The sequence below is a fragment of the Marmota flaviventris genome, chromosome 11, assembly GCF_047511675.1.
Source record: "Marmota flaviventris isolate mMarFla1 chromosome 11, mMarFla1.hap1, whole genome shotgun sequence".
Lineage (NCBI taxonomy): Eukaryota > Metazoa > Chordata > Mammalia > Rodentia > Sciuridae > Marmota > Marmota flaviventris.
In genome coordinates this window covers 71,250,124-71,262,869 of record NC_092508.1, presented here as the reverse complement: position 1 = coordinate 71,262,869, position 12,746 = coordinate 71,250,124, and the positions used below count along the sequence as shown (strand labels likewise).

Here is a 12,746-nt window from a genome sequence, read left to right as displayed (position 1 = left end):
TATTTTTTGAGGCTATTGTAAATGGAGTAGTTTTCCTAATTTCTCTTTCAGTGGATTCATCACTGATGTATAGGAATGAGTTTGATTTATGGGTGTTGATTTTATATCCTGCTACTTTGCTGAATTCATTTATTAGATCTAGAAGTTTTCTGGTGGAATTTTTTGGATCTTCTAGATATAAAATCATGTCATCAGCAAACAGTGATAGTTTGAGTTCTTCTTTACCTATTTGTATACCTTTAATTTCTTTCATCTGTCTAATTGCTCTGGCCAGTGTTTCAAGAACTATGTTAAACAGAAGTGGTGAAAGAGAACATCCCTGTCTTGTTCTAGTTTTTAGAAGAAATGCTTTCAATTTTTCTCCATTTAGAATGCTGTTGGCCTGGGGCTTAGCATAGACAGCTTTTATAATGTTAAGATATGTTCCTGTTAACTCTAGTTTTTCTAGTGTTTGAAACATGAAGGGGTGCTGTATTTTGTCAAATGCTTTTTCTGAATCTATTGAGATGATCATATGGTTCTTCTCTTTAAGTCTATTCAGGTGATGAATTACATTTATTGATTTCTTTATGTTGAACAAACCTTGCAACCTGGGATGAACCCCACTTGATCGTGGTACACTATCTTTTTGATATGTTTTTGTGTGCGATTTGCCAGAATTTTATTGAGGAATTTTTGCATCTATGTTCATTAGAGATATTGGTCTGAAGTTTTCTTTCTTTGATGTGTCTTTTCCTGGTTTTGGAATCAGGGTGATATTGGCCTTATAGAATGAGTTTGGAAGTGCTACCTCTTTTTCTATTTCTTGAAATAAATTGAAGAGTATTGGAATTAGTTCTTCTTTAAAGGTCTTATAGAACTCGGCTGTGTACCCATCTGGTCCTGGGCTTCTCTAGGTTGGTAGAGGGCATCTTTAATTTCATCACTTGAAATTCAACTGTTTAAATTGTCTATATCATCCTGATTCGATCTGGGCAAATCATATGGCTCTAGAAATTTGCCAATGCCTTAAATATTTTCAATTTTTTTTTTTTTTTGGAGTAAGAATTGAAAGACCTCTAGAACAAAAAGTACAGAACACTAAAGAAAGAAATTAAAGAAGACCTTAGAAGATGAAAAGATCTTCCTTGGTCTTAGATAGGCAGAATTAATATTATCAAAATGACCATACTACCAAAAGCACTATACAGATTTAATGCAATTCTAATCAAAATCTCAATGATATTCCTAATAGAAATAGAAAGAGCAGTCATAAAATTCATCTGGAAAAATAAGAGACCCAGAATAACTAAAGCAATCCTTAGCAGAAAGAGTGAAGCAGGTGGTATCACTATACCAGACCTTAAACTATATTACAAAGCAATAGTAACAAATATTGCATGGTATTGGCACCAAAACAGACTGGTAGATAAATGGTACAGAATAGAGGACACAGAGACTAACCCACATCATTACAGTTATCTTATATTAGACAAAGGTGCCAAAAACATACATTGTAGAAAAGATAGCCTCTTCAACAAATGGTGCTGGGAGAACTGGAAATATATATGCAACAAAATGAAATTAAACCCTTCTCTCTCACCATGTACAAAACTCAACTCAAAGTGGATCAAGGACCTAGGAATTAAACCAGAGATCTGGCATCTAACAGAAGAAAAAGTAGGCCCCAATCTCCATCATATCAGATTAGGCCCCTACTTCCTTAATAAGACTCCTATAGTGCAAGAATTAAAATAAAAAATTAATAAATGGGATGGATTCAAACTAAAAAGCTTCTTCTCAGGAAAAAAAAAATCAGTGAGGTGAATAGAGAGCCTATATCTTGGGAGCAAATTTTTACCACTTGCACACAGATAGAGCACTAATCTCTAGGGTATATGAAGAACTCAAAAAGCTAAACACCAAAAAAATAAATAACCCAATCAATAAGTGGGTTATTGAACAGACACTTCTCAGAATGTGATATACAATAAATCAACAAATATATGAAAAAATGTTCAACATCTCTAGCTATTAGAGAAATGCAAATGAAAACTTCTCTGAGATTTCATTTCACTCCAGTCAGAATGGCAGCTTTTAAGAATACAAACAATAATAAGTGTTGGTGAGGATGTGGAGAAAAAGGCACATTCATATATTGCTGATGGGACTACAAAATGGTGCAGCCAATATGGAAAGCAGTATGGAGATTCCTTGAAAAACTTAGAACCACCATTTGACCCAGCTATCCCACTCCTCGATCTACTCAAAAACAGCATACTATAGGGACATAGCTACGTCAGTGTTTATTGCAGCACAATTCACAATAGCTAAACTGTGGAACCAACCTAGATGCCCATCGGTAGATGAATGGATTAAAAAAAATGTGAGAAAGGGAAGATGGCGGCGAGGGGAGTGCATTGCCCCCGTGTGCTGCTTCACTGTGTGGGAGTATGACAAGTCAGGACGGCTAAAGGCTATCTTGTTAGGAATTTCCAGCAATAGTGGGGTGCTCCGGAACCTGGAGGAAGGATTTCCATCGCATGAGGATCGGCTACGGGGACTCAAACGCGAGAGGTTTGTCGCACGGAGGGTAACACTGCTTATTCAGCAAATCACCCCGCGGCTAGAGTCTGCAGCGCGCGCTGGGAAACGAGGAGATAGCGACGCAGGGATACAGCGCTGCAGTTTCTGCCAGCTGTGCAAGCACCGTACTCAGGGCTGAATTCTGGGTTCGAGACGGGGGAAGGAAGCGGTCCATCTCGGTTCTCCACACCGGTCAGACCACAGAGGAGGCCAGCAGCCACCATGTTGGAAAGCTGACGTCACCATCCCTGTTTTCGACTGACCGCAGCTCATTCAGCCATAGAACAGGTAATTTCAGGCTGCCGTTCGCCTGCGGCTTGCAGACAGATTGCTAGGGTTCAGTGCCTGGGTGCTTCTTAGAACCTGATCTTATCGGAGCGAACACCGAGCGCGGGGTGATTGAGTTCCGGCTCCCAGAACCGCCCTGGCCCAGGGCTGGGGAGCCTGCGGAGGCTGCTTCTTGGACCCTGCTCCTATCAGAGCATAAACCAAGCACTAAGCGGCCGAATTCTGGCTCCCGGAACTGAGCCCGCGGGGACTGCTTCTTGGAGCCTACTTTTATCGGAGCTTACACCAAGCACGGAGCGGCCGAGTTCCGGCTCCCGGAACTGCCCTGGCCCAGGGCTAGGAGCCCACGGAAACTGCTTCTCGGTCCGGGTCCTGCTGAGGGCCGGTCAGGACTCACCCGTTGCTTTGGTTGCCCGGCAAGGGGAACGAAATGCTGCCATTCGCATAGGATACCAACATGGCAGAGATCTGATGTCATCAGAAAGCGGTGGAGGAGAGAACTTCATCAATACCAGCGGCGACAGAAACAGTTGGTCTCCTGGTAGGGGGGGTGAGGCACAGACACCCGAGTCTCCTCAATTTGTCGTCGAGCCAGAGGGGAGGAGCCGGGCCACCGCCAGCACCCGGAGCAGGCCCAGCGGCTTGCCAGCGTGGTGACCGCGTGACCCCAATTGGAGAGGGGGCGGAGCGGAGCCGCCACCCGCACCCGCAAGGTGGGCAGACCCGCGACCCAGTGGTACATGGGCGTGGTAGGAGGGGCAGGGCAGAGCCGCCGCCCGCGCTTGCAAGGTAAACAGACCTGTGACAGACTGGCGGGTCAGGCCCAGTGGCCTGCCAGTGTGGTACACACGTCACCCCAACTGGAGTAGGGGCAGAGCAGATCCTTCTCCCACGTCCGGATCAGGCCCTGCCAGTGTGGTGGCCACGTGACCCCAATTGGAGTGGGGGGCGGAGCGGAACCGCCACACGGGCCCGCAGGGTGAGCAGACCTGTGACCAACCTGCAGATCAGGCCCAGGGGTCCGCAGGCGTGGTAGGAGGGGCAGGGCAGATCCGCCGCCCGCGCCTCCAAGGTAGGCAGACCTGCGACAGACCGGCGGATCAGGACAGGAGCCTGCCGGCGTGGTACACACACCACCCTAATTGGAGTAGGGGCAGAGCAGAGTCGCCGCCCGAGCCAGGAACAGGCCCAGCGACCTGCAGGCAGGGTAGTCACGACACCCCAATTGGAGTAGGGGCAGAGCAGAGCCGCCACCCGTGCCCGAAAGGTGGGCAGATCTGCGACCGACCAGCGGGACAGGCCCAGTGGCCTGCCGGTACGACAGACACGTCACCCCATTTGGAGTAGGGGCAGAGTAGAGCCGCCGCCCGCGCCTGCAGGGTAGGCAAACCTGCAACCGACCGGCGGATCAGGCCTGGTGGCCTGCCGGCGTGGTACACTCGTCACCCCAATTGGAGTAGGGGCAGAACAGAGCCGCCGCCAGCGCCCAGAACAGGCCCAGTGACCTGCCGGCGTGGTAGCCACGACACCCCAATTGGAATAAGGAGAGAGCAGAGCCCCCGCCCACGCCTGCAGGAAAGATACGCAAGCAGTAAGAAAAGACAAGGAAAGAAAGGACCACAAGCAATGCAGGTCAACACAACTTTAGAAGAGGTAACAGCTGCAGCAGATGGAATGTCAGATAAAGAATTCAGGATATACATGCTTCAGATGATCTGGAGTATCAAGGAAGACATTAGACAGCAAAATTAGACAATGAAAGATCACCTCGACAATGAATTACGCAAACAAATCCAGGAAGCAAAGGATCAACTATACAGGGAGATAGAGGTTATAAAAAACAAACAAACAGAAATCCTAGAAATGCAGGAAGCAATAAACCAACTTAAAAACTCAATGGAGAATACTACCAGCAGAGTAGAACACTTAGAAGATAGAACATCAGACAATGAAGACAAAGTATTTCAACTGGAAAAGAACATAGACAGCTCAGAAAGACTGTTAAGAAACCATGAGCAGACATCCAAGAAATATGGGATAACATTAAGAGACCAAACTTAAGAGTCATTGGGATACAGGAAGGTACAGAGCTCCAAACCAAAGGAATGAGCAGTCTATTCAATGAAATAATACGAGAAAACTTCCCAGACTTGAAGAATGAGACAGAATCCCAAATCCTAGAAGCCTACAGGACGCCGAATGTGCAAAATCATAAGAGATCCACACCTAGACACATTATAATGAAGATGCCCAACATACAGAATAAGGAGAGAATTTTAAAAGCTACAAGAGAAAGGAAGCAGATTACATTTAGGGGTAAGCCAATCAGGATAACAGCTGATCTTTCAACACAGACTCTGAAAGCTAGAAGATCCTGGAATAACATATTTCAAACACTGAAAGAAAATGGGTTCCAACCAAGAATTGTGTATCCAGCGAAATTAAGCTTCAGGATGGAAGATGAAATTAAAACCTTCCACGATAAACAAAAGTTAAAAGAATTTGCAGCTAGAAAACCATCTCTTCAAAACATCCTCGGCAAAACATTACAGGAAGAGGAAATGGAAAATAACAATGAAAACCAACAGTGGGAGGTAGGACAGTCAAGGGGGGGAAAATAATCCAAGAGGAAAACAAACCATGTTTAGTAACAGAAATAAACAAATATGGCTGGAAGAACAACCCATATCTCAATAATAACCCTAAATGTTAATGGCTTAAACTCACCAATTAAGAGACACAGGCTAGTAGAATGGATCACAAAACAAGACCCAACAATATGCTGCCTACAGGAGACACATTTGATAGGAAAAGACATACATAGGCTGAAGGTGAAAGGTTGGGAAAAATCATATCACTCATATGGACTTTGGAAACAAGCAGGAGTGTCCATACTCATATCAAATAAAATAGATTTCAAGCCAAAGTTAATCAAAAGGGATAAAGAGGGACACTACATACTGCTTAAGGGAACCATACACCAACAAGACATAACAATCATAAATATTTATGCCCCAAACAATGGTGCAGCTATGTTCGTCAAACAAACTCTTCTCAAGTTCAAGAGTCTAATAGACCACCATACCATAATCATGGGAGACTTCAACACACCTCTCTCGCCACTGGGCAGAACTTCCAAACAAAAGTTGAAAAAGGAAACTATAGAACTCAATAACACAATTAATAACCTAGACTTAATTGACATATATAGAGTATACCACCCAACATCAAGCAGTTACACTTTTTTCTCAGCAGCACATGGATCCTTCTCAAAAATAGATCATATATTATGTCACAGGGCAACGCTTAGACAATATAAAGGAGTAGAGATAATACCATGCATCTTACCTGATCATAATGGAATGAAACTGAAAATGAACGATAAAAGAAGGAAGGAAAAAGCATACATCACTTGGAGAATGAACAATAGGTTACTGAATGATCAATGGGTTATAGAATACATCAAGGAGGAAATTAAAAAATTCTTAGAGATAAATGAAAACACAGACACAACATATCGGAATCTATGGGACACATTGAAAGCAGTCCTAAGAGGAAAATTCATTGCTTGGAGTTCATTCCTTAAAAAAAGAAAAAACCAACAAATAAATGATCTCATACTTCATCTCAAAATCCTTGAAAAAGAAGAGCAAAACAACAGCAAAGGAAGTAGAAGGCAAGAAATAATTAAAATCAGAGCTGAAATTAATGAAATCGAAACAAAAGAAACAATTGAAAAAACTGACAAAACTAAAAGTTGGTTCTTTGAAAAAATAAACAAAATCGACAGACCCTTAGCGATGCTAGCGAAGAGAAGAAGAGAGAGAACTCAAATTACTAACATACGGGATGAAAAAGGCAATATCACAACAGACACTTCCGAAATACAGAAGATAATCAAAAACTATTTTGAATCCTTATACTCCAATAAATTAGAAGATAGTGAAGGCATCGATAAATTTCTTAAGTCATATGATCTGCCCAGATTGAGTCAGGAGGATATAGACAACCTAAACAGACCAATATCAATTGAGGAAATAGAAGAAACCATCAAAAGACTACCAACTAAGAAAAGCCCAGGACCGGATGGGTATACAGCAGAATTTTACAAAACCTTTAAAGAAGAACTAATACCAATACTTTTCAAGCTACTTCAGGAAATAGAAAAAGAGGGAGAACTTCCAAATTCATTCTATGAGTCCAACATCACCCTGATACCTAAACCAGACAAAGACACTTCAAAGAAAGAAAACTACAGACCAATATCTCTAATGAACCTAGATGCAAAAATCCTCAATAAAATTCTGGCGAATCGGATACAAAAACATATCAAAAAAATTGTGCACCATGATCAAGTAGGATTCATCCCTGGGATGCAAGGCTGGTTCAATATACGGAAATCAATAAATGTTATTCACCACATCAATAGACTTAAAAATAAGAACCATATGATCATCTCGATAGATGCGGAAAAAGCATTCGACAAAGTACAGCATCCCTTTATGTTCAAAACTCTAGAAAAACTAGGGATAACAGGAACATACCTCAATATTGTAAAAGCAATCAATGCTAAGCCTCAGGCTAGCATCATTCTGAATGGAGAAAAACTGAAGGCATTCCCTCTAAAATCTGGAACAAGACAGGGATGCCCTCTCTCTCCACTTCTGTTCAACATAGTTCTCGAAACACTGGCCAGAGCAATTAGACAGACGAAAGAAATTAAAGGCATAAAAATAGGAAAAGAAGAACTTAAATTATCACTATTTGCAGATGATATGATTCTATACCTAGCAGACCCAAAAGGCTCTACAAAGAAACTATTAGAGCTAATAAATGAATTCAGCAAAGTGGCAGGATATAAAATCAACACTCATAAATCAAAGGCATTTCTGTATATCAGCGACAAATCCTCTGAAATGGAAATGAGGACAACCAATCCATTCACAATATCCTCAAAAAAAATAAAATACTTGGGAATCAACCTAACAAAAGAGGTGAAAGACTTATACAATGAAAACTACAGAACCCTAAAGAGAGAAATAGAAGAAGATCTTAGAAGATGGAAAAATATACCCTGTTCATGGATAGGCAGAACTAACATCATCAAAATGGCGATATTACCAAAAGTTCTCTATAGGTTTAATGCAATGCCAATCAAAATCCCAACGGCATTTCTTGTAGAAATAGAGAAAGCAATCATGAAATTCATATGGAAAAATAAAAGACCCAGAATAGCAAAAACAATGCTAAGCAGGAAGTGTGAATCAGGCGGTATAGCGATACCAGACTTCAAACTATACTACAGAGCAATAGTAACAAAAACAGCATGGTACTGGTACCAAAACAGGCGGGTGGACCAATGGTACAGAATAGAGGACACAGAAACCAATCCACAAAACTACAACTATCTTATATTTGATAAAGGGGCTAAAAGCATGCAATGGAGGAAGGATAGCATCTTCAACAAATGGTGCTGGGAAAACTGGAAATCCATATGCAACAAAATGAAACTGAATCCCTTTCTCTCTCCATGCACCAAAGTGAATTCAAAATGGATCAAGGAGCTTGATATCAAATCAGAGACACGCCGTCTGATAGAAGAAAAAGTTGGCTATGATCTACATTCGGTGGGGTCGGGCTCCAAATTCCTCAATAGGACACCCATAGCACAAAAGTTAATAACTAGAATCAACAAATGGGACTTACTCAAACTAAAAAGTTTTTTCTCAGCAAAAGAAACAATAAGAGAGGTAAATAGGGAGCCTATACCCTGGGAACAAATCTTTACTCCTCACACTTCAGATAGAGCCCTAATATCCAGAGTATACAAAGAACTCAAAAAATTAGACAATAAGAGAACAAACAACCCAATCAACAAATGGGCCAAGGACCTGAACAGACACTTCTCAGAGGAGGACATACAATCAATTAACAAGTACATGAAAAAATGCTCACCATCCCTAGTAGTCAGAGAAATGCAAATCAAAACCACCCTAAGATACCATCTCACTTCAGTAAGATTGGCAGCCATTATGAAATCAAACAACAAGTGCTGGCGAGGATGTGGGGAAAAGGGTACACTTGTACATTGCTGGTGGGACTGCAGATTGGTGCAGCCAATTTGGAAAGCAGTATGGAGATTTCTTGGAAAGCTGGGAATGGAGCCACCATTTGACCCAGCTATTCACCTTCTCGGTCTATTCCCTAAAGACCTAAAAAGAGCATGCTACAGGGACACTGCTACATCGATGTTCATAGCAGCACAATTCACAATAGCAAGACTGTGGAACCAACCTAGATGCCCTTCAATAGACGAATGGATAAGAAAAATGTGGCATTTATACACAATGGAGTGTTACTCTGCATTAAAAAATGACAAAATCATAGAATTTGCAGGGAAATGGATGGCATTAGAGCAGATTATGCTAAGTGAAGCTAGCCAATCCCTAAAAAACAAATGCCAAATGTCTTCTTTGATATAAGGAGAGTAACTAAGATCAGAGTAGGGACGAAGAGCAGGAGAAGAAGATTAACATTTAACAGGGCTGAGAGGTGGGAGGGAAAGGGAGAGAGAAGGGAAATTGCATGGAAATGGAAGGAGACTCTCAGGGTTATACAGTGGAGGGAGTAGAGAGAGAGGAGGGGAGGGGAGGGGAGGGGAGAGGTGGGGAGGGTGGAGGGTGGAGGATGGGAAAGGCAGCGGAGCACAACAGACACTAGTATGGCAATATGTAAATCAATGGATGTGTAACTGAGGTGATTCTGCAATCTGTGTATGGGGTGAAGGTGGGAGTTCATAACCCACTTGAATCAAAGTGTGGAATATGATATGTCAAGAAATTTGTAATGTTTTGAACAACCAACAATAAAAAATTAAAATTAAAAAAAAATAAAAAAATAAATAAAATAAAGATATTGGTTTTTTTTCCAACTACAACTAAAAAATAAAATTTTTTTAAAAAATAAGAAAAAAATGTGATATATATATATATATATATATATATATATATATATATATACACACACACACACACATACATACATATATACATACACAATGGAATATTACTCAGCAATAAAAGAGAATAAAATCATGGCATTTGCAGGTAAATGGATGGAGTTGGAGAATATAATGCTAAGAGAAGTTAACCAATCCCCAAAAAACAAAAGCCGAATATTTTCTCTGATATAAGGAGGCTAATTCATAGTCGGGTTGGGAGGGGACGTATGGGAAGATTAGACAAACTCTAGAAAAGGCAAAGGGGAGGGAGGGAAAGGGAGGGGGCAAGGGGTGTAAAAAAGATGGTGGAATGTGATGGTAATCATTACCTTAAGTACATGTATGAACACATGAATGGTTTGAATATACGTTGTATACAACCAGAGATAAGAAAAATTATGATCTATATGTGTAGTATGAATTGTTATGTGTTCTGCTGTTATATACAACAAATTAGAATTAAAAAAATAAATTAAAACTATGTACAAAATAGTCTCTTCTTTATTCTTACTCTCTAAGAATAACAGAAATAAACATTCAGTTTTGGAGAGTGAAGTTAAGCAAAGAGATGAAAATGTGAAGTGCTTCACAATGATGCTTCTAGATTCTGTTTGAATCTTACATAGAAAAGATAAAACAAAAACAAAACCCTCACACTGGTGGTTCTATCTCTGAGTTGTTAGATGATGGTTTTGGAGATCTGAGTTTTCTTACTTCTTTCATTGGATCATTTCATAGTCGCCGGTTCTGAGATCATCAATCCCCTCACGTTCCAAACACAAATGAAGAACACTTGGGAGGGATGCTATTTCACTACTCACTAATTCTACTCCTTTTCAGGCTCAGACACTTACCTGGTTCAAGAAAATTCCAGTTGGAAAATGTCACAGCTTGCTTTATTCCACCAGCAGTTGCCCAACTGTATTCTCCACGGGAGTCTACATCTCTCAGGCCAGTCCAGAAGTATTTTCTGAGAGACTTGTCATACTTTTTCATCATATCATTTAGGTATTCTTGCTCAAATCTATAAAAGAAGAACCACTTTGGCAAATGTTTCACAATCACTGAATTAAAGATGCCCCATTTTCTCAGGCAGATTGTTTAGTATAAGAACTCAGAGTTAAAAGTTTACTAGTACAGGTTTACTGATGGTCACACCTGTTAGTGATGGTCAAATTGCAGTTTGTTCCAAAAGGGACCTCATCCTTGTAAATCTTGTAACAGGTTTCTCCATGTCTCTTCCAGCCCTAAATCAGAGTAGAAATAGCATCACATTGTTTCCTGCACTTGATGGTGTCCCCCTCTGACAATCAAGTTCTGCTACATTGATAACATTTACAAGTTGTGCAAACTGAGGACATGGCCAGTGAAGTCATACATGATGAGGGTGGCTTGCAACTTCATAAATGACCTCTGTAAGACTGTGCCAAACAGAAGGTGTGGCATAATCCTCTTTACCCCTAGGGCCTGGCCTACCATAAAACAATTGTTGGATTTTTAAAAATAAGTCTCAGTGGCAGAACAGCAAGGGCTATACTCAGCATAAAGTGGACACTGTTACTGAAGGGAAAGCAAGGAACGAGAGATGGGTAAACAAGAAATGAAAGACGGAGACCAGTTCATTTGTTAGAGCTGACCAATAAAGGCCATCTCTCTATAGGAGAGAGGGCAAAACAGAAAAAAAAATTGTTGGTTGGATTATTATTATTTTTGAATTTAAGGGCACCACATCCCCAGTTTTACTTTGTATTTTATTTAGAGACAGGGTCTCACTGAGTTACTTATCACCTCACTTTTGCTGAGGCTGGCTTTGAACTCGCGATCTTCCTGCTTCAGCCTCCAAGGATTAGAGGTGTGTGCCAACCACCCAGCAGTTGAATCATTTTTCAACAGGAATAATATCAGTAGAGGAAGTAAGGATATCAGTATTTTTTTTTTTTTAAATTGTAGTTATAGATAGACAGAATGCCTTTATTTTATTTGTTTATTTTTATGTGGTACTAAGGCTTGAACCCAGTGCCTCACACATGCTAGGCAGCTGCTCTGCCACTCAGCCCCAGCCCAGGATATTAATATGAAGGATAGTAATCATTCACTTTTTTTGTGTGTGTGGCATTGGGGATTGAACCCAGTGCCTTGGGCATGCGAGGCAAGCACTCTACCAACTGAGCTATATCCCTAATTGTTCACATTTTTATAGAAATCCACAAAAGCATGTCTTGTTTCATTGTGTGAGAACACCAGTATGTTATGACTCCTGTCTTCTGGCTTGCTGTAATGTAAATGAACAGAAGCTACTGTCTCTTCTATTTTGCAAATCCAAATTGTTAAGGTCTCAACTACCATCTCTAACCAAGAAGTTGTAATTCTGCTTAAGCAAAATTAAGGGATTTTACATACCTCATCTGGAGGACACATCTTATCAGATCTTGAGTCATTCATTTTTTGTCCTTTTTTCTTACATATATATTTAAGTTTCTCTTCACATGATTGGACTTTCCAGTAACCTAGCTTTTAAAATCAAAGAGAGATATAAATATATTTGCTCATGAAAGAAATTATTTGCCACACATTTAGAACTGAGTCCACAGAGAGAAGGTTTGGCTCTCAGCCTTTTATCTCTCAGCATTGTCTCCTGGTCACAGTGTGGATGAGTTTCATTTTCCTAAAGGCCTAACAATAAAACCACCAAAGGACACTTGGCCTAGAAGTAAAAGTGAGAAGAACTTCTCCACAAACAGTTCCAGCACTCTATTCTTCCTTCCTATGACATGGCTAAAGTCTGTGCAAGGTTCAATTTGCATGGCACATCGGCTAAGTCCCAGACTCAGTTTCCTCAGATACATAATGATGGTGGTCCAAGAGCTAGTCTTCAAGAATTCTAGAATCAAAA

At 40.8% G+C, this 12,746-nt stretch overlaps 1 protein-coding gene across 2 annotated transcripts in view; it reads right to left on the bottom strand.

The window, feature by feature from the left end:
* The window catches only part of LOC114094772 (CD302 antigen), a 144,708-nt gene that overhangs the window by 98,590 nt on the left and 33,372 nt on the right, over positions 1–12,746 (bottom strand). For both annotated transcript variants that reach the window (XM_027937955.2, XM_027937956.2), the window contains exons 9-11: positions 12,254–12,364; positions 11,012–11,100; positions 10,708–10,877 (exon numbers count right to left, since the gene is read on the bottom strand). In XM_027937955.2, coding sequence (XP_027793756.2) covers positions 10,708–10,877; positions 11,012–11,100; positions 12,254–12,364 — 370 coding nt within the window. The remainder of the gene's footprint in view (positions 1–10,707; positions 10,878–11,011; positions 11,101–12,253; positions 12,365–12,746) is intronic.